This window comes from Setaria italica, chromosome V, assembly GCF_000263155.2.
Source record: "Setaria italica strain Yugu1 chromosome V, Setaria_italica_v2.0, whole genome shotgun sequence".
Lineage (NCBI taxonomy): Eukaryota > Viridiplantae > Streptophyta > Magnoliopsida > Poales > Poaceae > Setaria > Setaria italica.
The window spans coordinates 44760817-44785415 of record NC_028454.1 but is presented as its reverse complement, the minus strand read 5'-3'; the positions used below and the strand labels follow the sequence as shown (position 1 = coordinate 44785415).

General features: G+C 47.3%; 2 protein-coding genes across 3 annotated transcripts; one reads left to right on the top strand and one right to left on the bottom strand.

Moving 5' to 3' along the window:
- Nucleotides 1-2952: 2952 nt before the first annotated feature.
- Nucleotides 2953-10157, bottom strand: LOC101756930 (leucine-rich repeat receptor protein kinase MSP1). Of its 2 annotated transcripts, none has more exons than XM_014805160.2 (4): nt 9958-10157; nt 7835-7938; nt 7538-7622; nt 2953-7058 (listed from the first exon to the last, which is right to left on the bottom strand). In XM_014805160.2, exon 4 carries the CDS (start codon nt 7034-7036, stop codon nt 3152-3154), a length of 3885 nt encoding a protein of 1294 aa, XP_014660646.1. In that variant the 5' UTR covers nt 7037-7058; nt 7538-7622; nt 7835-7938; nt 9958-10157; the 3' UTR covers nt 2953-3151. The 2 variants fall into 2 exon arrangements, with proteins under 2 accessions (XP_014660646.1, XP_022682011.1); XM_022826276.1 differs by lacking the exon at nt 9958-10157 and adding an exon at nt 8440-8577.
- Nucleotides 10158-17761: 7604 nt separating this feature from the next.
- LOC101756518 (zinc finger CCCH domain-containing protein 12) lies at nt 17762-23757 on the top strand. The gene is made up of 7 exons (XM_004971000.4): nt 17762-18024; nt 18591-18751; nt 19614-19676; nt 21197-21316; nt 21408-21704; nt 22062-22358; nt 23340-23757. The coding sequence occupies exons 1-7, from the start codon at nt 17889-17891 to the stop codon at nt 23541-23543; spliced, it is 1278 nt and encodes a 425-aa protein (XP_004971057.1). The 5' UTR covers nt 17762-17888; the 3' UTR covers nt 23544-23757.
- Nucleotides 23758-24599: the final 842 nt, after the last annotated feature.

Genomic DNA, 24599 nt, shown 5'->3' with positions numbered 1-24599 from the left:
CCGCTACAAGCGCAAACCCCAGAGGTCACATCGTGGTCACAAACTGCCAGTGATCGACAACTAGGGTGGGTGGCTTGGGTCTGTTCGCTTCAGCTTATTCAGCCAGCTTATCAGTCACCGAACAGTGTTTTTCTCTCATAACAAATCAGGCGTTTCAACTTTTCAACCAGCTTATAAATACATTATAAATACAGCCGAACTATCCGTGGCTTGGGCTTGGCATCTGACGCGAAAACTGGATAGGATAGAACAGTCTGCCCCCGCCAGTAGTGCTGGCTCCTCCCGGACATCTGCGGCAGCGTCGTGCCCGTCGCGCTCACAGGCCCAAAACCTTCCAAATGCATGGCGTGCTGCCATACCACCGCCTTCGCTCTGGTTGGCTTGGACGCTTCCGGTTCACGTGACCCGATTGGGACGCCTCAACTAATCAAAGCCGTCTTCCTCCGTCCTCATTCCGGCGAGCAGAGCAGATCCCAATTTAGAATCTCACAGTTTTCCTTGCACAAAGTTACCGACCAATGCTTGCACGGAGAATCTGTAAATTTCGGTATTTTTTCGACACCACTGCCAAGCAGGCCCGGGCGACAGGCACTGTTCAATTTCCATGGTCCCGTACTCTCCCGTCCCCCCAATGCGCTGCTGTCCCGTACTTGCTGGATTTGGTCCGCAACGGAAACCGCGCGCCCGTAGGGGCAGCGGAGCTGCGGAGGCGTACGTGTCCGTGACAGCAATAAAACCCCATCGCCGGACGCGCCGTCGTCCGTCCGCGCTGGCGCTGCGTGACCCTCGACGGCCGCTCTTAACTCGCCGTCCCCCTCCTCCCGATCAGGCCCCGCGCTCACGCTCAGCCCCAGGAAGGAAGGGTTTGTTTGGTGGCCGATTAATTAGGCCGGCGGCCGGCCGGCCGGCCGATACGATCAGACACGGACTTGTGTGGAGTACACTCCACTGCTACGCTCGGGGCCGGGGGGTCAGGGCAGATGCTACGCGATCCGGGGGCAGGGTGACGGGGGTTTTCGCGTAGGCAACGGGCCATGGGCGAGGCCGCGACGGGGAGTGGTGGTGGCCAGCGCTCGCGCGCGCGCGTCCAACGTCATGTGACCCGGTTTCAGACGCGTTTCATTTACGACCGGTCACGTGTAGGATCACACGCGTACCTGTGGGCTGTGGCTGTGCCCTGTTCGTACGGAACGGGGCTGTAGCGTCGTCCGTCGCTGCAGATGCGTGCATCTCAGCCGTTGGGGTCTCATGCGATCGTACGATATCGATACCAGTTACCATTACCACTTGCTCCCACTGATCAGCGGTTTTGTTTGCCGAGGCGAAACGAACGATAACGATACCGCTGGGTCCCACGGAACAGTGGTCGTGCGTGGCCGCAATCAGCAGCAGCAGTAGGCAATGGGTTTCAGGCCTTTCAGGGTTTGGTGACCTGCCTACCTCCTCCTGTGGCACTCAAGCAGTCAAGCTCAATCAGTCCCAGCTGCTACCGAGTTGGCTACTTGCAGCTCCACGCTCTTGTCTGTTGTTCGAGCCGGCGGCATCGGTTCCTGTTCTGAAAAAAACTGAGTCCCCGGCACGGGCGTTTGTTGGCTACCGCTTGGTCTTGCTGCCACCTCAGGTCGATGCCGTCTGCTTCCGCAATGCGCACATGGATACGCAACAAAGCTGCCGCTCGTCTCTTTGTTTAGTTGGTCGCCGTGTGTGTTTTACCAGCGCGCCTGCGGAACTAATTGCTTGCTTTGTCTACGGCATTTGTTTACAGATTATTAATCTATCACCTGCCTGTTGACCCGTTTCTTGTTTTATTAGTTGAGTTCAACATGCACCGAGCACCAAAATTTTTTTTTTATTTTGAGCGGGAGCGGATCTTCTTACAGCAGCTGCAGCACAGCGAGCGCTTGCCTGACTCTAGTGGATTTGCAGTGGGTTTTAATTGGGCCTAAATGATTCCAGCCCACTGATGCAATCGGCTGTGTTTCGGCCGCCTTGCTTTGCCTCCGCAGAATTTGACCTGTCCCGAATTTGCCCTTGTTTTGCCTTTATTTGTCCCCTTTCCTTTTTGGCTTTCAGGATACATCATCAGATGCTGCAATTTTCGCCAGGTGAATAAGCATATAAGCTGCCGCAATGTAAGATTGCATCTCCAGGTCTGCTCCAACCCGTAAGCTACCGGAGCCACCTGAATATCAAGCTCGACCCTCCAGTCAGTCATGACTCTGGAGTCATGATCCGAGCTATCTGAATGCTCAAATATCCATTGCTGCATCACCCAGCTGTCCCAGCCACTCCTGAAGCCTTGAGGACATTCACTTCGCTTCGCCTGCCAATACCACAGCAGTCAGTGGAGTGGTCTGCATGATTCAGGGAATGTAGAGGTCCCAGACGCCGAGCCAGATTGAATACAGACAAGAGCACTTCGTCACTTCGCTGCTAGTGCTCTACTTGTCCATCCGCTTCGGTGCTTCATTCTCATCTCCCTGGGTCCTTAAATCATTTTTTTTGCTTCAGCCCGGCAAAGTTGCATAATAATTCCTACACAGCAGTAGCACCAGTAACAATACCTGGGAAATCAGGACGAAACAGCATGAGCTGAATCTGAGCAAAGGACTATGAGCATAGTGCTAGCAGTTCTGTGTACTCCTTTCGTTCCAAATTATAGTTCATTTTGACTTTTCTAAGATATAGGGTATATCAAGTACATAACAAAATCTATGAATCTAATAAAGTCAAAATGACATATAATTTGGAACAGAGGGAGCTGCACTCAAGTATATACAGGTAAAACAGCAAGAAGTACTTTCAGTCAAAGCAGCGGCACAAACGGCAACAAAGTAGAATGGAAAAAAAAACAGGAGTTGGATCTGACAGAAATAAGGATGAATCTAGTACTGTCAATTCTATTAAGTAATTCAACACAGGGAAAACGAAAAACTTAGCCACTGCAGCTTCTGAGCTTGTGAAACACACCCTGCCAATTGAATACCAGATAAGAAACTGACTGGGGCCAGATTAAAAGGTTACATAAGTAACTACAGCCTGAACATGAGCAGCATTAGTTTCTCTCATTACAGCCACCGGACAGCTCACTCTACAGCTACAAGGAACTTACATTATTACATCAATAGCAAGAAAACATTCACCTCCTGCATTACACGTCCCTAGTAACTGTCACCACCAGAGGTCCACATTCCATTGTCTGGGCCATCTTGAGGCCCTTCACCACCTCCAGCATGGTTGGCCTCTTCCATGGCTCGTCAGCAGTGCAGTCCCGGGCAATGGCAAGCACACAGGCCATCTGTTCCCGCCACAAGCTTGATATTGGCAAGCAAGGATCAAACAGTTCATGCTCCTTACCATGTGCAATCATCCACCGCACCCAGCCAACTAGGTTTCCACCCCCTTCCCCCTCCTCTTGCCCTGTAGGTGGGCGTCCAGTGAGAAGCTCCAGCATGACAACACCGAAGCTGTAGACATCACCTTTGGTAGAGGATTTCATTGTCATGCCGTACTCTGGAGGTATGTAGCCAAACGTACCAGCGATGTCAGTGCTGACATGAGTCTCGCATGCGCTGATTATCCTTGCAAGGCCAAAGTCAGAGACCCTCGGCTCAAAGTTCTCATCCAATAGAATGTTGCTTGACTTCATGTCGCGGTGGATGATATGGGGCACGAAGCCATGGTGGAGGAACGAAAGCCCACGGGCAGAACCGAGACAGATCTTCAGGCGGTCTGGCCATCCAAGTGCTTCGATGGCATCAGCCCGGTTCCTGAGCCACATCTCAAGACTCCCATTCTCCATGTACTCATATATCAAGAACCTTTCATCACCACAAACGCAGTAGCCAAGTAGAGGAACAAGGTTAGGATGTTTCACCTTTCCAATTGTCTCCATTTCAGCCAGGAACTCACGATCACCTTGGAACTGATGACCACCATGAAGCCTCTTGATTGCGACTCTCCGGCCTTCAGGAAGTGCTGCCCTGTAGACAGTGCCAAACCCACCATCCCCTATGATGTGCACCTTACTGAAATTCTCTGTGGCTCTCAGAATGTCATCTGCAGTGACCCTCAAAAGTGCATGTTCAAATGTTGCAAGATTGATACTCAGGGGTTCTCGAAACTTCTTCCCTAGGAGTTCATCACTTGAGGTTGGCTCAACAGTAGCCTTGGCCTTGCTGGCAGGTACAAGAGCCAATGGTCTGTTTCTCAATAGCTTCCATCTCACAAGAACCACCAGAACCACTAAGACAACGATGGCAATGATTATACTAACACAAACAATTGCTCCTCTTGGAACTCTTCGATCAGATGGATGAAGCATCTTATGATCAAAACCATTTCCAGTACAAATGCCTTCCGCAGCACAATCTGCTAAGGTGTGCATGCCAATGTGATTACCAGAGAAGTTGGCAAATGTGAGGCCAAATATATTGCAGATGCCACAAGGGATGGCGCCATGGAAGTTGTTGCTTGAGAGGTCAAGATAGTTCAAATAACTGAGACCAGAAAGTGAAAAAGGCAAACTTCCAGTGAGGCTATTGTTGTGGATATCGAGAGAAGACAGTTTTGTGAAGTTTGAAATAGACTCATCTAAGTTCCCTGAGAAATGGTTACTGCTTCCATTGAAGAATATCAGTGAGCTTGAGGATTCCTTTTCTTTAGGACATGAGAATGGGATTTGTCCAGAGAGGCTGTTATTACTAACATCCAGATAGGTCAGGTCATCAACGCACAGTAAAGACTCGGGTAGAGTCCCAGTAAATGCATTACTTGATAAATCTAGCTTAGCAATGTTGGGAAGTATTTGGTCAATATTAGTAGGAATGTAGCCACCTAAGTGGTTATTAGAGACAAAAAGGCCTTGCAGTTGTAGTAATGGTGCAGACCAGGGAAGCATCGAGCCAACTAATGTGTTATCAGAAAGATAGATGGCTGTAACATTTGCCAGTTCACCAAGCTCTGGTGGAATGGTGCCGCTCAGCATATTTCCCTGCAGGTTTAGCACTGTAACCATAGCACAGTTCTTGATCGCTGATGGGATGTGACTGGTCAATCGGTTGTATGAAAGATCAAGCAAGCCGTGATGCTGAGTAAACTCCGAGTCGGGGTGAGCTGCATTCCCAAATCCGACACAGATCTCAGCAGGTATAGCACCAGACAGCTGGTTACTAGACAAATTCAGGGTGTTAAGAAATGTCAACTGAGATATGGCCCTTGGGATGTGGCCAGACAGATTGTTAGAGCTCAGGTCCAGGGTAACAAGGTTTGTGCAGTTGAAGAGCTCTAGTGGAATGTTCCCAGACAGCCTATTGCCATGTAAAGAGAGAGTTGTCAGATTCCTTAGAGCGCCGATTGACCGCGGGATAGATCCTTCCAAGTAGTTACTGTCGATCTGTAGCCTCTGCAAACTGGAGAGCCTACCTATGCTTTCAGGTATAGGGCCAGTAAGCTGATTGTAGCTGAGTGCGATCTCCAGAATAGTCGATGATTCCCACAAACTTTCAGGCAGCTTCCCTGTTAAGTTATTTTGGGACAATTCCACACTTACTAGTGGTAGCTCAGACAAGTACTGGGGTATCTCACCATGAAGATGGTTTCCTTGCAGGTTAAGTTCTGTAAGTTTCTTGCACTCTTTAAATGCCTCCATGATATTCCCAGTCAGATTATTATTGTGCAATATCAGCGACTGCAGCGATTTGCCCTTGCATATCTCAACAGGAATAGAACCAGAGAGCATGTTGGTTTCCGCAGAGAAAGCAACCAGATGCTGCAATGGCAGCACTGGCAGGGGTCCATAAAACATGTTCTGCCCCAGCGATATGGAGCGAAGATTCACCCAGTTCCGGATCCATTCTGGAATCTGACCAGACAGATTGTTCTGTCCCACATTAAAATTGGCAATGGCTTCTAAACCTGCAAGTTCTTCAGGTATAGAGCCAGAAAAGGAGTTGGTAGACAGATCAACATGCACAAGCTTCTTGCAGCTACCAAGTGCTCTCGGAATATTCCCACTGAGCCCAGCACCCTTTGCAAGTAGACGAGACAGATTTCCCAGATTGCCAATAGATGCCGGGAGTTCAGTATCAAAATTATTCCCTGATATATCGAGTAGCTTTAAACTTCTGAGACCACCAACTGTCCAAGGGATACCTGTGAGTTTGCATCCGGGGAGTATAAGCTCTTCCAGCAGCTTTAGTTCACCAATCTCTTCTGGAATGCTTCCACTGAAACCATTATGTCCCAATATTAACAATTGAAGATTCTGTAGCTGACCAATCTCCCTAGGTAGTGGCCCCACCAAGGCATTTGAAGAGAGATCGACTGTCACAAGGTTTGCCATTGCAGTTATTCCTGGGAATATTGACCCACCAAGATTATTCTGGCTTGCATCAAGGTGCAACAGCCGAGACAAATTACCCAAAGATGCTGGTATTGACCCATTGAATGCATTCATGTGAAGGTCCAGGAACTCCAGATTCTGCAGACTGCCCAGCTCTGGAGGAAGGGTACCAGAGATGGAATTCATGGATACAGATAGCTTCTTAAGGTACTGAAGCTGTGCAATAGCAGGACTCAATTGCCCGGAAAAGAAATTATTGTCAAGCTTCAGTTCTTCCAACCTACTCAGTCCATATAATGAGACAGGAAGGGCCCCTGTAAGCTGGTTATGGCTTAAATCAAGGTACCGGAGATGGTGCAAGTTCCCCCAAGCATCTGGAAGCTCACCAGAAAACCCACAACCACTGAAGTTGAGATGAACAAGTGATTGGAACGACCCGACGCATGACGGGAATGGGGCGTAAATTGCCACAGAGGATAAGTCTATTTTCACAACAGCATGCCCCACACAAGTTATACCTGACCAGCTGCATGGGGGTGTTTCTGAATCAAACCAGTTACTGAGAAATCCTTTCCCTTCAGTGATCGCGTCCCTCAGGTTGACCAAGGTACTTATATCACTATGTCCAGCAAGGGCAGAGCTTGAGATAAAACATACAAGTAGGATCAAGGTGAAGAAACCATGGGATCCCATTGCCAACAGTTTTGATTGTAATCTGCAAGAAGAAAATAGTCAAGTTATTACTGCAAAAGGTCCAAACAGAAGTCTAGCATAATTTGATCATGTCGATGTAACATGAGCTGCAGGACATAATATGTTCTACACCTTTTCCTCAACATACAAAAGAAGTCAAATAAAGCGGCAATCTGGTTTTCAATTGTTTTGGACCAGCCAGATCCTAAAACGAATAGCTAGTTTATGTCCAAGAACAAAAGCCTCCAACAAAACATTAAGATGTCTTCTTATGTTGGTCATAAAAGAAGAGCGCAGACAAATTAAAACGACTAGGAGACCATTAATAATATGTTTGTTTATCTCCTTCTGAGAGTTTAGAATTTGAACATATAATGCCTAATTTTTGTAATGCCAGAACTGTATGTATGCAATTCCCTAGCTATGTTTGCAAATTTGCAAGACTGAAAGACAGCTGAATGCACTTTTGGACAAAATGAAACAGTAATTGCATGTCAGTACCTTTTAATTTCACAGTCTTCTTCCTTCAAGTGGCGCAGAAGAGAAGGAGCAACAACCAAGTGACAATGTATACTTAATACACATCCTGGACGAAAAAGGTCAAAGCCATGTCAATATAGAAGACACTATGATGGTTAGCCTTGGTTGAAAGTCATTACATTTGATAGCATCCTCTTAAAATAATAGAGGTAATGATAGAGATCAAACAGAGTCCTATCAATCACTGCAGGTGCATAACACAATGACAACTCCACAACTACCAGCATACAGCTCAAAAGAAGGAACTAACCAAATTACCTTTGGAACTATGGCTCTTTTCTCCTGTTCTCACAAGTTACCAAAGAAGTGCAACAGACGAACCATAATCAATCTAGGGCGTTATGATCTCCCAGAAACATGTCCTGAAGAAAACAAAAGGATGGAACACTCAGCTTCATATAATCATCAGCTCAAGGTACAAGGTAGCAAATACACCCATCCTACTTCAATCAGAGCATCACACAGTATAAGCGGAAAATTCCAAAATAAATATCAATCTCCCTTAGAAATTCAGAGTATGAAAATCTAGTCAAGACGCTTTGGAAAATGCCCATGGCGCTGTGTTTAACACCCTCTCTCCCACAAAGATACAGAGCAGTAGTACCATGCTAGGCCCCCAAAAGGCACAACATCATCATGTCTATCCCTATCTCAGATCAGCACGAATAAGAGCAGAAGTTACGGAAACCCCTCCCTAAAGCCAAAGAACCAGGGCAGACCGGCACAAGAAGCCCATGAATGCAGCCATCATAAGCCCTCGACTATTTTAGTAGTACAAGAAAAGAAAGGGTCACTACACCATCTCTCACACCAAAATCCAGCGAGCTACAGCTTTACATCTAATCAGATGAAACAAAACCAACCGATCATCATAAAGGCGGACAGGCATGCCGCCTCCCCCCGCAGAAGCTCGGAAGAAGCAACCACACTCTCCAAACTCCAGGGCACAGGAAAGCCTACTCCCACACACAACATCTTGCCTGAAATCTCACCTCACCCGCAAGCTCCAACACAAGTGACTAGGCACCCGCAAAATTCAAGTGGACAAAACACTAGACACTGGCATGTCATTTACTCCCGCGCCGCTGCAGATTAAATGAAGGCAAGCATAGCAAACCCCACAAGAATCTCCGCAAACTCAACCCCACAAGAATCTCTTAACCCTCCACCCCAGTCCCCACTGACAGGAAGAAGCCAGCAACAGAATTGGACCAGATCAACAGACAATGTAAATAGCCACAGTGGCTACAAATTTTCAGGGGGCTATCTGAAACTTGCAAGTGAGACACGGACTTTTTTTTGTCTTGACCCGGTTAATGAACTGTTAATCCCATAAACCCACTAATTTATGACCTGTTCTTAGATACTCAAACTACTGCTGGCATGACGGCTGGGGTATGTTTCTTCCCCTCTGAGGCCTTGTTTAGTTAGGGAATTTGGGAGGTGCCAAATTACTGTTACAGCACTGTAGCACACTGTAGCGTTTCGTTTGTATTTGTGAATTATTGTCCAAATATTGACTAATTAGGCTCAAAAGATTCGTCTCGCAAAGTACAACAAAACTGTGCAATTAGTTTTTAATTTCATCTACATTTAGTACTCCATGCATGTACCGCAAGTTTGATGTGATGGGGAATCTTCTTTTTGCATAGTGTCAAAGTTGGGAGTTGGGAGTAACTAAACATGGCCTGATTTAGGCCATCATTTGGGTTGTGATTTGTTTATGGGTCCGTGTGGGAGTGTGGGTGTGCTGACCAACCAAGTACAATTAAATAGTCGCATTCAATAGCAGCATTTCCATTAAACAACAGCCAGTACTACCACTGCTAGCACGTAGCCCGAGACAGCACGAAGGAATTGAAGCCACGGCACGGGGAGCGAAATGGGGGCGGAATTTGGAGGAGCAAAAGGAACGCCTTTTTCCCAAGCCAAAAAATCGCAAAAGAATTAAACCAAAAAAACGTTAGACCACGAAGAACAGAATCATCAGAAACAAAAGGCTACCAAGTACAAACAGCGCCCAAATCGTCTGAACCCTTTACTCCTCTCCCAACGATTTCATCCGGATCAAGCCCGACGGTGGCGCCACCGGACGACTGCAACGGCAGAATTCCACGCCGCGGCAGTGCCATGCCACCGCATCGTCCTCCCCGCACTCCGTCGCTGCCCGGGACATGAACAAGCGCGCAGAGCACACCAACAAGTGGGAGGATGCAACGAGAACGAACCAGGCGAGAGAACTCGGTAGCAGAACAACGCCACCACCACGAGCACACACGACGCAAGGCCACACCGCAGCGTCTATCGCAGGCCTCGTAGCGCCGCAGCAGTAGCGAGCAGGGAGGGAGAAGCGGGGAGGAGAGGAGAGGATCATGCGTTACCTCGGCCGGGGGTCGCGGGGACTCCGCAATGCCGGCCGCCGGCGGTGCCGTGTGCTCCTGCGGGGCGTGGGCGTGGCGCGGGCACGAGGGAGGCGTGAGGCGCGAGCGGCGAGACGGGGCGGTGGGGGAGTTCACGAACTGGGGACTGGGAGGGTGCGTGCGCGAGGCGACGAGGGGGGGAGAGGGAAGGGAGGCGGTGCTGGGCAGGAAAAGCCGGTGGGTTTTCCTGGTTGCCTTTTGGTGTTGGCTTTCGCGTTCGTTTTTTTGTGCTTATCGCCTTCCTTTTCGGTAAAAAGCCGCAGGCGCGGTCGCGTCCGTTTTATGTTTTGTTTTGTTTCTAGCTCTTTTTTTTTAGCATTTGTTTTGTTTCTAGCTGGTGGTCTTCCGTTCCCACAGTTCGGTGATACGTGTTCATTCTCCTGCCCGGAGTCACTACACGCAACTGCTTAGCACGGCATGACATGATTGATTAGGTGATTATACAGGGTTGCCATTTTAATTGTGCACGTGTTTATTTCATTATTATGCATGGTCCATCGTTAATACTTTCTCTATTTCTTTTGTTCAAAAGTTTCATATTTGTAAAAAAAAAGCAACAGACGGGTAGATGAGTAGATGACTCCATGCGACACTACGATCTTGCTACGCTTGGATCTCTAGTTGCATCATTGTTTTTCCCCTTGTCTTGCAATCACCTATTGTGCCCAACAACAACGAGGAGTTATCTTGTATTATGACGTTATTTCTAGTATATGGTACATTTAATAACAGCGTTGGCAGGTCTCTTCTGGAATTCCAGTCAAATAAACTAAGCACAACCTGAACAAAAACATTGAATGGTAAGAACAAAAGTAGTTGATTGTAGTGTCTTCTTGTCAGCATCTTTTGCTCGTCTCTTCTTAGAGCCAAAGTAACTGTCATGAACGTGCGCACGCCACGCATGGGACAAAATACTGTGACCCCAATCGTAACAACGTCACCTCACATCACAGAACCGTACGTTCTTGCTCACCAAAATGCATTTGAATTGAACTCGGAAAACTAGAATTTGAGCACAAATGGAGCCGCAAAAGAAACTACGTATCTGATTGGACTTGAGTAGCTAGCCACCTCCCTTCAAAAAATGGCTTCGTTCTGAATAGATACAGAATCAAATCGGCTTGACGCATGCAGATCACTGGTCCATCCAAAAAACAGAAGCCCCCCAATTCAAAGTTCCAAGGGCTCCAAATCTCAAAGGTCAAAAGCTCCAGCTGCGTCGCCCACGTTCACTGGTTACTAATTGGAGGTGCTGCCACCGGCACCTAGCTCGTTAAACCCCTTGCCTCATTTTGCCGGGGTGATATCGACACGCCCAGAGCCGAGGACCACACCACCTCACCGCACCGCGCAGATTCTCACCCAGCTGACAGACAGGCTCACGGGCACCGCCGGGCGGCCGAGCCCGTGATCGCGGCAGGGCCAGAGAGCTCCTGCTCCGAACTGAACTGAAGCTGTAACCGTGAAGGCAAGCGCCAAGCGGGGCGCAGCCGCACAGTGGGAGAGAACGGAGAGGCGAGCACGCGAAGGGACCGAACGGTTCGTGACCCGTCCGACGGGCAGATGGATGGATGGGATCGCGTACGGGCACTGTGCCGTGCGGTGCGGTGCAGCACGGGTACGGGGCCAGGTCGGGTCAGCTCGAGCCGGGGTCGGTTCAGAGCAGCAGCGGCCACGATAGCCGATAGGGTCCACTGGGTAGCACGGCAGCGATCGATCTCATGATGGCACTTGGCACGGATCGGGTGGGTCGCACAATCATACGGCTCGGAGCAGCTTTGATCTATTCTCCCTTTTGACTGTGACTGGACTTGCTTTGATCTAATCTTCAGTTGCTGCTGGCCTGGCCTACTGCCAGTTTATCTCTTTATCGTGCATGACGATAAAAAAGGTTGGCACTGAGCGCATGATTGTTCCTTCGTGTTGATGTCCCTTGGATGGATCATGGATGCCCTTTGCGCGGCAAGAATTCTACGGAGAAGATGCCACCAGAACTCACCGGGAACAATTCGACTTGGTTCAAAATTTCACACATTCCAGCTTCGAAGTTAACCAGTTCAGCTGAATAACACCCCTATGCATCCACATTTCATTTCATCACGAGCTCCCCGGTCGTTCCTTCTCTCTTGGGTGGCAATGGCTTGCCGGCTTTGCCGCTGCTTCTGGAACTAGGGCGGCGTGGGCGCGTGGCGATGAAAATGAAACGCAGAGGACGAGGGCTACGAGGGAGGGAGACGGATGGACGCTTGCCGTCTCTGCCTCGGCTTGTCCCCCGCAGCTTTACGTGCTCCACTCCGCTTCAACGCCTGTCGCTTGGCCTTGGCCCCCTCCATCACGCATTCAACACTCTACGCCACGCCACGCAGCAGGCGGACCATCAGGTTTTTCACGGCCGGACCAGAACAAGAGTTAACCGTTCCACGCGACGCGCGGCGGTGCGCACGGCTTGGCCACTTGGGGCCTTGTGTTCATGGCTCGTGATCGGCTGCATGTACCGGAGCCCGGACCTGACGGAGACGGCATGGATAACCTGCTGAGAATTCTGCCGTGGGTGCCTGGGTGGGAGTGGTTGGCGTGCCGTGGAACCACGAGGCTTGAGGGAATGTTTAAAATTTAACTCGGATCACATAGGATGTTTGATGACAATTAGGAGGATTAAACATAGATTAATAATAAAAATAATTACATAAATAAGGTTAATTCGCTAATTAATCCTGATTAACGCATGTTTTCCCGTACTGAACGAGCTCATGCATGGTCAGGGATGCCGATGGGACGGCAGAGTCTTCTTTCTTTATGGCGAAAAGCTGGAGCCCGCCTGCCCGGTGTCCCCACCACAGCGGACTCCAGGCCGGGGGCCACAGGGGGTTCAGGGTTCTGCGGCGAGCAGTGCAGCTGGTGGCTAGTGCAGGCTTGCAGTTGCAGAAGCGGGACGGAAGGGAACTGGGAAACTGCTCGACTCCTCGTGCAGAGAGAGACCAGAGGAGAGAGAGCCAGAGGGGGAGAGATTCTCTCCTCTCGTCCCCGGGCTCTGGCTGCTGGCACGTGCCAGCTTGTGGCATGTTGCCATGTAGCCCATGTTGCGTTGCGCACAGGGCGCGCGCGAGTCGCTGTGCCTGTGAGGTGGGGGGCCCGTCTGCAACCGCGATCACGGGAAAGGGACGCAGGGCGAGCGCCATGCGCCCATGCCGTGCCATCGAATCGAATCTGGCCCCTGTCGTGCTTGCTGTTGCTCTACTACGTCCTCTCGTGTCTAGTAGTGCAATGCGCAGACCTGAGCTGAGGCCGAGACAAGTGTGCCGGACTGCGAGTTCCACGGTATCTGCTGCAGTTAAACCAGTAAAAATGGCGCTATACTGCCACTAATACGAAGGTCCTGGTGTGATGGCAGCAGAACCGATGTTTGTGAATGCCCTAATAACAAGCGTAGACTAATGCTGTTCTCACATATTTTACCATTTTACCCTCTCCATTTCTCTCTCTCGGCCTGCGGCCTGACAAGAAGAGTTGATTGATGAGAGGGGCCCATCATTTTTCGTCATCGATTCGCTTGGCGGTGAAGCCCAACGCCGGGGGTGAATAGTGTCGGTTTCGGCCCGGTTAGAATTGTTGGGCTTTTGCATGAGCCCACATGTCAGCCATACATATATAGGTCCACCGGGAGGCTTGGACAGTCTTGCATACGGAGCTGCACACCGAGACATGTCGGACATGAAGACTACGAAGCAGGACGGCGTGATCTACGTGAAGGACAAGAACTAGTCGAGGATTAGGAAAATACTCGTAGCAATTAGAGTAGGACTCTCTAGTCGAATCCGACTAGTACTCTTGTAAAATAACTGACTTGTAATGCTGCTCCCGGCAATATAAGACGAGGCAGGGACCCCCTTCAAACATCATCAATCAATACAATCCAACCAACACAGAGGACGTAGGGTATTACGCGACATAAGCGGCCCGAACTTGTCTAAATCGTGTGTTCGAGTTCACCTTCGAGTTCCAGGTCTTCGGCGAGCCCCACGCATTAAACACTACCTCAGATACCCCATCGGTAGGTTGCCGGGTCTAAACACCGACACCACGTGCACTGAATAGGGGTTGGTCCACATATTCGTCTTTACCATTTCAACCAGAGATTGACATCTCCATTGTAACCTTGGCAATAGAGTCTCAAAAAAGAACATTGCGTGTCCACACTCTTGCTGGTTCTAGAGCATTTCGCAAGCCGCCGTATAAGAAGGGCTTGTAGCCACTTAAAATTATTTTTTTCCAAAATTGTGTTTAAGAAGAAATTGAAGGGATGTAAAAGGCACAGGAAGAAGAAATCCACTCCACGAGGGTAGCTTTGTTGGGTATGTTGGGGTTGGCACTTGGCACCACAGTGCCGTGAACATGATGAGACTCGGATACGGGCGTCGAAGGTTGAAACCCATAAGGTCATTTCGATCCATATACGGCGGTTAGGGACTTGGGGTTTGTGGGAGGAGGGCATGTGCCCTATTTTTATAGATGTTGTCCTTTCCTTATATATTCACGATATTGATATAATGAGGTTTCATGTGTTGTAAATAGAAAAACTAATGCGAGAGACGTCATGTAAAAATCGATGAGATTGAGGTGTAACTAACCTATATGATCCACTCTAATTGAGAACATTCCAATAACACGATCCTAAAGTTGGGACTTGCAGGAGACGACGTGCTCCGAAAAGGCTGCAAATGCAATTCGAGTGAATTGTCTGTCCATCTTTATCTTTAGGGTCTCCAAAACTATTTGCATGTTCACTCTTATTGTTTTAGAATGCCTGGTCGTGGAGCATATCGCAAACCGCTACACAAGAAGGGCTTGTTAGCTGTCGCATATGTGACTGTCATATGTTTTTTTTCCACACATCGCAAGCTTTTCTTTCTTCTTCAACACTTATTTTTTTCGTACGGAACATTTTTTATTAGCGAGAACAAATAGTTGTTTGCGGTTGTAAAATGGTCTATTCGCACCCAAAAGAATGTTCCGTGGACGGACAATAGAATTGTTAGGCCCATGGGCCTCACCTAGTCACCAATGCGACATTTAGCACCCACCCAATTGTTCTTTCTCTCTTTTTTTTCGCCGGTTGTGATCGTGAAGGAAACGAAGGGGATGCGAAAGGCACAGGAAGACGAAATCCACTCCGCGAGATTTCGTGCCTGCCGCGGTGCCGCCGCACTTTTCCCTTCGGAAGTGGCGCGCGCACGCATCTGATGTGCCGCACGCGTCCGGCTCCCGTGTGATCCAGCGTTCCAGCACCACGGTCGGGCGGCGCGAGTGACCGCCGCCGCAGCGAGCGGCACGGCGACATGGCGCATCCATCGACTCCCACCCAGGCCCGTGGAGACCACCGCCGCACAGCACGACGCGCGGCACTCGCGTCGCGTGCATGCAAGCTCGGCTTCGCTTCACTTCACCTCCAACTCCGAGCCGTAGGAAGAGGACCGGGCTCGTAGGCCCAAAGCCGCCGGAATCGCACACGACACAAGTGGTCGGTGACCACGAGCGAAAGGGAGAGGGGGGAGAAAATTGGAAAGCGGAGGGGAGATACGCGGGCATCGATCGAGCGGAAATAAAAAGGGGAAAAAGCCAGAAGCCGGGAGAAGGGAGAGGGGCCGCGGCGGGGGAAAAGGGGAAGGGAAGCTGGAACGACTGGCTGAGGTCACTCCGGTCGCATGCCCTTGCTCCTCTCCTCACAATTCACACCCGAACAAAAAGATGGCCAGGAAACGAACGCATAAAAGCCGGGGCCGAGCTTGAGGAGAAAGGGAAAAGGAAGAAAAGAAAAGGCGGAAATGAGCAGCAGCCCCGCACTGCGAGATGCATACAAAAGAGCACTGCAAAATTGCTAGCTGCACGTCGGCTCGTGCACCACCGGGATTCGTTACGTGGTTTGTGGGAAATGGACTTACATTCCATTTGGCAAAAATAGACACGGTGGTCCTTAAACTTTGCACTATGGTATAAATTCGTCCCTCAACTTTCAGATTGACCAATTTAGTCCATCAACTTCTGTTTTTTATCAAACTCGTCCTTATGCTTATATGGGGCTCTATATTAGCATGAGCCTAATGCAAAAAGTCACTTTTACCCTTTGGCTCTTGTAGGTCAAACATGTATGTGCTCATACTCCCTTAATACATACACACAATAATATATTTTTTTAACTAACACAAAATATGATTTCTAAATATCTACTCATACTCTTTAAATCATGCATATACGCAGTATACACACACACATACTTATTTGATTACGTACATTTTTGCATATTATAAGAATTTGATATGCAAAATGTATGTAATCAAACAAGTATGTACTTATATTATTTTGGTATATATACAATTCAGTATATGTAAGCATGCTTTAAAATTAAAATTGACATGTGCTCACATACTTACGGTACGGTACACATGCTCCACATTTGGATCATACTTATATGCTCATATTTATTTCAGTGAAAATTGAAGAGGGAAATAAGGATCTAAGGGTATAAAGGACTTTTTGCATCAGTTTCATGCTAATATGGAGCTCCATATCAGCAAAAAGGATGAGTTTGATCAAAAATAAAAGTTGAGGGATTAGATTGGTCAAATATAAAAGTTGAGGGACGAACCTGACCCTTGGTGCAAAGTTCATGGATCGAAATGCCTATTTTACCGTTCCATTTTCATTTGTTGTTCGTTAATATTGTAGTCTTGTCTTGCCTAAGTTATTTCCGCGTATATGAAGTAAATAGGGTTTAGACACTTTTTTATACGAGAAAGTAATTGGTGATATGGTCTGAGCATGGGATGCATGTCTTCCTTTTCTTTGGGTTATTAGTGAACGAAAAACACGGAAATGCATCAAAGTAGATTAATCTAAAATTTTAAAGTAGAAGGATGGAATGAAAATAAATTATATCTATGAACTGGAACAATCCACTTGTACCCTATGACGCCTCTACCAAGCGTATATCTTGAAGATAATCGAGCGATGATGCCTAAATCAAGGTCCAATGCTAATCTATCTCACTTTGTTCATCATAATATGGTGATAATTGCCACTTAACTTGAAAAAGCACGTATAAAAACTCCATATTCCATAAATAAACTTCATGAGATGGAATCACTTTACACTCTACAATTTACTATTGAAATATATGTTGGAACTGTTCCAACTCTATTGATATATGTTGGAACTGTTCCAACTCTATTGATCACTCTTTCTTTTTATTCTCTAGGTTAAATTAACACTTAAAAGTTAATGACAAGCACTACAGTTGCGTAATTTTATTTTTCATCAATATTTTCAACCGCACTTATTTTTAAATCAAATAACAAAGATTAGAAGCATGTTTTGGATGCTGATGTTAATACGTCGTACTATGCGGCGGATGCGGCTAAGCTGCGGCGAATGACGCTCGAAATGAGCCATGTGGCTGCATTAGCAATATGACGCGCTAAATCCACGGCACCAACCAAACCCATCTGCGTTATGCTACAATTGCGTGTGGTATGTGACGCGCTAATGACATGAATCAAACCCGCCCACGGTTTGCTGCAATAACATGTGGTATTCGGCACGCTAATGACATAAACCAAACACGCCATGGACACTCTCCCGTGCCAACCAAAAGAAAGGAGGCGCGTGTTGCGCTACAACGCCACGCGCGAGTGCACGTAGCAAACCGCGGCTCCGAAAGGTGGAGAGAGAATAGAGAGAGAAATAAATACGAGGGGCAGGGCCCTCCTCTCTGTTCTTCTCTTCTCTTCACCGATCACTCGCTGCTCCCCTCCCTCGCCGGAGCCCAGGGATGGCAGCTGCAGCTCCTCCCGCCGCCTTGATCGCGTGATGGCAGTCGACACCGCCACTCTCCGCCGATGGACGACGCCGGAAGGGCATCCGCTCCCGCGGCGGTGACGGTCTCCGCCACCTCCGCACCCGCGCTTCCTCCGCCCTCCGCCACCACCGCCGCCGCCGACACGTCCTCCCCCGACCCCTCCGCGCTCTATGGAGGTTAGGGCTTCATCTCCTCTCTCCACTCGCGCTCCAACTGTGGTGCGGTTCGGTGAATTGGGGTTTCGATGCTTAATTTCCCGTGTAGGTTAAGCTCAGGTGCTCTGTTTTTCCGTATGTTTTTCGGTGGAATCATTGGTTGCTCCTGGAATACTCTGTTGTCAACCATGGGTTGCTAATCCCAGTTACTTTAGCGGTGCCGAGAGCTGCAGTTTAGTATGGTGCCTGATCTTCGCGTCGGCGTGGAATTGGGCCAATTGGGGTTTTTGCCGTGTGATGCTGTGACTAGTTTATAAGGATTCTACCTTTTGCTATAGCTTGTCTAGCATCTGGATTTAACGGATGCTTTCTTAGAAATTTGCTGAACAACTATAAGGTATTGATGATTTAGTTCTTGTCTGGAGGTTATTTTTGCATGAATAGCGTCGGTGGAAAAAATGTGGATGGCTTCATCACTCAAAGAGACCTAAAGTGAAAATTTCACATTACACACATGTTGATCTCAGTTTTTCAAACTATACTGGTTTATAGTCAAGTTGTGAGTGTATGTGCAATGTTGATTGCAGAGGGGATGTGGCAACAGATGGCCATGAACAGCGGTGCCACTATGCAACCTGGGCCATATCCTGAGCGGCCGGGTGAACCGGACTGCACTTACTACCTCAGGACTGGATTGTGTAGATTTGGCATGAGCTGCAGGTTCAATCACCCTCCGGATAGGAATCTGGTGAGTATCTTCTTTTACAAACTCTTTATGTGCCATATTTCTTGGATCACCAGATATTTTGCTATTATCCGGCGTCCTGTTATTATGTACATTTTCAGCATTATTTGTAGAACCATGTGTAGTCTTGAAGAATTTGCCCTTGGACCAAAGCCTTTATAAGTTTTGTCCTTCTCTGATATATTTAATGTTGCACCACTGAACAAAATGCAAGGAGCAATGTTTGAAAAGCAAAGCTGTGATGGCATGTCTTGATATTTAAAAGCTTTTCCATTGGGAAACACACAAAGATATAGGTTTCAGTAGGCTGGTGATAAGGTTTTGCCTGAGGTGCTTACCTGTCTTATGTGCAGTTTGATGTTTCTGTTTATCTGCTAGTCCTGTGGTGTGTTGCAGATAAAACAATTTGTAAATATAATGCAGAATAATATGTGTTTTTAGCTTGCAGGGTGTCAATATGATTAATTTTCCCTTGTGCTCCATCCTTCTTTCTATCTGTTCATGTTATGGTGAGCTTGGTGCTATTTGTCCCATGTGACTCGTTTTTTTTTTTTCTATTTGTATGGTGATATGATCTTGAAGCATAGTTTATGATCTATTGTCTGTGGCTGTCACTTTTCTCCCAATCTGCCAGAATAACTCAATTCCATATTAGCAAAGTTAATGGGACAGAGGCAGCTATTTGTCTTATAGTTTGCTTTTAGTTACTCCGCAAGCTATGATATTGTGTTCTTTACTGATGCTTTGCATTGGTTGGTGCTAGTTATTCCTTGTAAAATCTACATCTTTATTGAACTAATCGTTGTTTCTTTACTTTATATCCCATTTTTTGTTCTCAAATTAGGTTGAATCTGTTTAATTTTAGGCTATTGCCTCTGCCAGAATGAAGGGAGAATATCCTGAGAGAGTGGGACAGCCAGAATGTCAGGTAATTCTGATAACTAACACTTCTATCATTCAGAAACATGATGTAGTCATAAAAGTGTTACTTGTGGTAATTGTTTTCAGAAACATGATTTAGTCATGAAAGTATTACTTGTGGCAATGGTTTTGTGGTTGACAGTTCTATATGGTTGTGATTGGTAGGGTGCATAGCCCCTATCCAGGCTCCCATAATGCAGCTTCACTGTGTTTGGTAGCATGCACAAGACCTTTAACCAGGCTTAGCTAATGTAGGGGAGGGGTACTAGCCAGGCTTACTGGAAACAAGAATGAGATCCGCTTACAGCAATGCAGGCTGGCTTAGCTATGGCTCTGGCGCTCTGCTTTCTCATCACCTCCCGTAGCTTTCCCATCTCCTCACCTCACCTCCCCTTTTTCCATCTCCGACCATTGAGCAGGCCGGCGCGGCAGCGGAGCCCCGTGTGGCGGCGGCGCTGCAGCCGACGCGGCAGCGCAGCCAGGCGCGGGAGCGGCGCTTGGGTCGGCGCAGGAGCAAAAACAGGCGCGGGAGCGGCGATGCAGCTGCCACGGGAGTGGAGCTGTGGGAGCACGGCGCTCCGGCCGGCGCGGGAGCAGCGCTTCGGTTGGCGAGACGAGCACCCGTTAATGAAGGAGGAGCCTTGTTGGAGCTCGATTTGTCTGTGCCCAGCTCGATTGGCCGTGCTCGAGCTCGATTGAGCCTCGCCGGAGCTCGATTGGGCCGTGCTCGAACTCGATTGAGCCTCGCCGAAGCTCCTCAAGTCCTCCACCTGAAGGCCTCGCCGCAACCTCCACCACCGCATGTGTGAGAGCGAGCTCTGGAGGAGGAGAAGTGGGAAGGAGGTGATGATGGAGGTAGGGGATGGGGCACCGAGGAGCCTGTCAGCGGTGGCGGGGCACGTCTAGGTGGAAGCGAGGACGGGGCAGATGAGAGAAGAGGGAGAGATATGGGTGGTAACTTCAACTCCAGGAAATACAGGGTCATCTTATCACATTGTGCAGCCAACCAAACATGAGCATAGCAAACCAGGCTATCTTTAGCCACCAAACCAAACACGAGCACTTTGCATTGATTTAGCCTGGTCAAAATTGGCCTGGGTTAAAGTTAGCATGGCTAGCAACTAGTGCAGCCTACCAATCACTACCTATGTGGTCACTGACCAAATCTGTTCTGTTTTTCTTGTAGGATGATTTTAAGAAATTGCTTAGCTGGTTCATACACTTTCAATTAAAAAAGAAGCAGAGACAAGAATATCAATGTAGCTAAAAGATTCATATAGTTATAGACAAGATCAGAAGAGATCAATGTTCTGGTCCCTTAGTTATTCATGCAGCTAGAATGGAACTGAGGCATAGTCTTCAGATTTCTGAACGATAATCTGGATTGTGATTGTACTCATACTTTAGTCATTTGGGTATTTCTGTTAGTCTTGACATTTCCCTGGGTATTTGTGTTTGATCGTACAATCTTTAGGTTATACTTTGTGCAAGATCGAAGCTGAAAATTTCTGAACATTTTTCATGTAGTATTATCTGAAGACCGGAACATGCAAGTTTGGCCCAACATGCAAATTTCACCATCCCAGGGAAAAGGCTGGAATTGCAGGAAGGGTGCAGCTAAACACATTAGGATATCCACTCCGCCCGGTTCGTTCGTTTGCTGGCAGTTATACATCCTTCCTTTTCTATGCTTGTCTCTTCTTGCTGTACTGAAAAGAAGTCCACTTTACTTTTGTAGAACGAAAAGGAGTGTGCATATTATTTAAAAACAGGACAGTGTAAATATGCAAATACTTGTAAATTCCACCATCCGGAACTTTTCAATGCGGTGCCTTCTTCACGTGGTTCTCCTATTTATCCTTCTGTACATTCCTCTGCAAGTGCTGGTCCACAATCCTATACTGGAACTATGGCAAGTTGGGCTTTTCCACGAGCTTCTTATATCCCAAGCCCCAGATGGCAAAGTCCTTCAAATTATGCACCAATGATTGTACCTCAGGGTCTTGTTCAAGTGCCAAGCTGGAATTCATATCCTGTAAGTTCATTTGCTCTAGTAATGCAGTGCAATTTTAAATCATGAAGCAGTTGCAATTTGCACTAATTGGTTCTACTAATTTCCTTCAAAACTTTGTTAAACACGGAGTCTTGAGAGATTCCCTAGAAGAATAGGGAGTGCAAAAGTATTGTCTGTAGCTATTTGAACTTGTTTCTCCCACTTATTTGATCTTCTGCAAATTGCATATCAGGCAATGATTTTCTCTAATCTGTTTCATAATTTGTGACACTGAAACCTGTTCTTACATAAATTATTGGAGCCAATTTTAGGGTAGTAGATAGTTTCTGATTTTACTTGTCTCTAAAGGGCCAAATGCTATCTGTATCATCTTCTCAGGGTCAACTGCAGTCACCAGGGGCTCAACAAACCTATGGAACCTCTCAACAAGGGGAACCTAGCGCAGGAAACCAGGGAATGTTATCACCCTACAGATCTAGTTCGTTTCCTGTGCCTCAATATGCGCTGCAGAGAGAGAATGTATTTCCTGAGAGACCTGATCAACCAGAATGCCAATATTACATGAAGACAGGAGATTGTAAATTTGGTGCAGTGTGCAAGTTCCATCATCCCAGGGTGAGATCACTGCCGCCTCCAGATTGTGTCTTAAGTCCAATGGGTCTTCCAATTCGTCCAGTAAGTCATTAACCACAACCCTTCACTGTTTCTGTTATATTTATCATTCGTTTAGACGTTTTGTCAATTGTATTGCATATGCATTCATTGATGGCTGTACCTCTCTTTTTGGGAGAGAAGCAGCGGATGCTGTTCTCACAGATCACATCCTTGTTGAGAATATTCATCTATGTAACTGCTTGGCAGTTCTGCAGTCCGAGAATTTTAAAATCAAAGATGTATTGCGTGTGTATAAAGAGCTGATTTGTGGCAGATAAGAAAATGAAGGATGTTTTGTACATGCTGTTTCTCAGCTAGATGATTGATTTGCAGTGGCATGATTTTTCTGCAAATGATGTCTGATTTGTTCTCGTAGCAAAAAATGCACACTACTGAAGAAGCTTAAGATGCAGATTCGAGATACCATTATTAGACCATTCTTGTTATGTGTTGGTTGAGCTCTGTTTTATCATAAAAAACTTTTGAGGGCTCAGCCACTAAGCCCACTATTGTAGACAAGCATCATTGTTGATGACTGGACTGAATAGAGCATTGTCAGAAGTTATTAATTTTCTAGGGCAGGTATTAAGGGTGTGTTTGGTTGCTTATACCATTTGGTTCATGTATGGAATTGTTCAAAATAATAATGATCCTTTTTTTTTGGTTGGATGAATTGTATCAACCCATCTAGGATGAAGCCATCTCACTTAATACATTATTCTACTAATAAGAGTGAACCATATGGTACGAGCAAATTGATTGAACCCCATCATCTAGGATCATCCATGCATACATCAAGTGGTGCATGCAACCAAACACACTCTAAGTATCTCTGTTTATTGATTTGGTAACATACAAGTTGTTGAATGAACAGTGGGTATTGCTTACATATAGTGTCTCATGATTAGGCTTTAGCTAGACCTTTTGCTGCACTTCCTTGAATGGTCTACTGCCTTTGATTGTCCTGAGAGGCTGATACACCATCCTATGTTTATTTTCCAGGGTGAAGAACTCTGCAAATTCTATTCACGTTATGGCATCTGCAAGTTTGGAGCCAACTGTAAGTTCGACCATCCAATGACCGCTCCAATGGGAGTCTACGCTTATGGTTTCTCAGCATCAGCTTCTCCTGCATCCGCTTCAACTAATGTACCTATGGCTCGGCGCCTTCTGGGATCCCCATCTGGTTCTGGATACGCATCCTAGACGCCTTTTTTTTTCTGTTGACCTACCTTGTGATGTATAAAATCCACCGCGTCGTCTCAGGCGCTGTGAATGTTTCTCCTAACTCCCCGCCGGAATCAAGTTCTGTAAATTGAGTTGCTACCGGAGATGTACAGCCCTTTTTTTTTGTTAATCCAGATCTTTGGGAGTACCTATTGCAATCTGAATAAAGGAAGAGTTCCAGTTTTCGTGTGCCTGCACTATTTGACTTTGCTGCACTATTTAACAGTTGGCGAGGTAGGAAATGCTCCGAAAAAAAGGAGCCGAAGCCTGCCGGTGATCATTCTTCTGCAATATTACAAATTATACCATCGCATGGATTTATTTGAAACCTGCATTTGCGGGCCGTGGCAACACTAGGCAGGTACCTGGATTCATTCTTCGCTGTGAATGTTGATTTGCTGCTTTGAACAGTTTATACCTACAGCCTACAGCAAGAGTGCAATACCGAGAGCCTGTTTGGTTTGAGTTGCTTATGCATAAGCAACTTAAAATAAGTAACTTATTTGCTTATGAAACCAATCACCCTTACTTATTGGGTTGCTTATGGGGCTGCTTATTTTTAGCAAATAAGCAACACAAGAGTTGCTTATGGGGACTAAAAGGTGCACTTTACACCTCCTGCCCTCATTCAATGCACTCTACTCCTCTCTCTCTCTCTCCCCTTCCCCGTCGTCGGATCCCGTCGCTCCTGCCCTGGCCCGTCGCTCCCGCCCCGCCGCCGCCACCGCCGGCCTCCACCCACCGCTCCCACTCCCGCCCCGCCGCCGCCACCGGTCACCTGCTGCTACTCTCTGCCCACCGCCGACCCCGGGGATCAAGCGTGTGCAGGAAAGAAGAAGCGTGTGGAGGCAGAGAGGGGTAGCAACACAAGAGGCAAATATGACAATATCCACCTCATTCAATGCTCATAAGCAAGGGTATCCAAACAGCTAGATTAAAAATAAGCAACTTCAAATAAGCAACTTTAAGTTGCTTATAATAAGCAACTCAAACCAAAGAAGCACTGAGACTCTTTATCAAAAAAAAAAAAGAAGC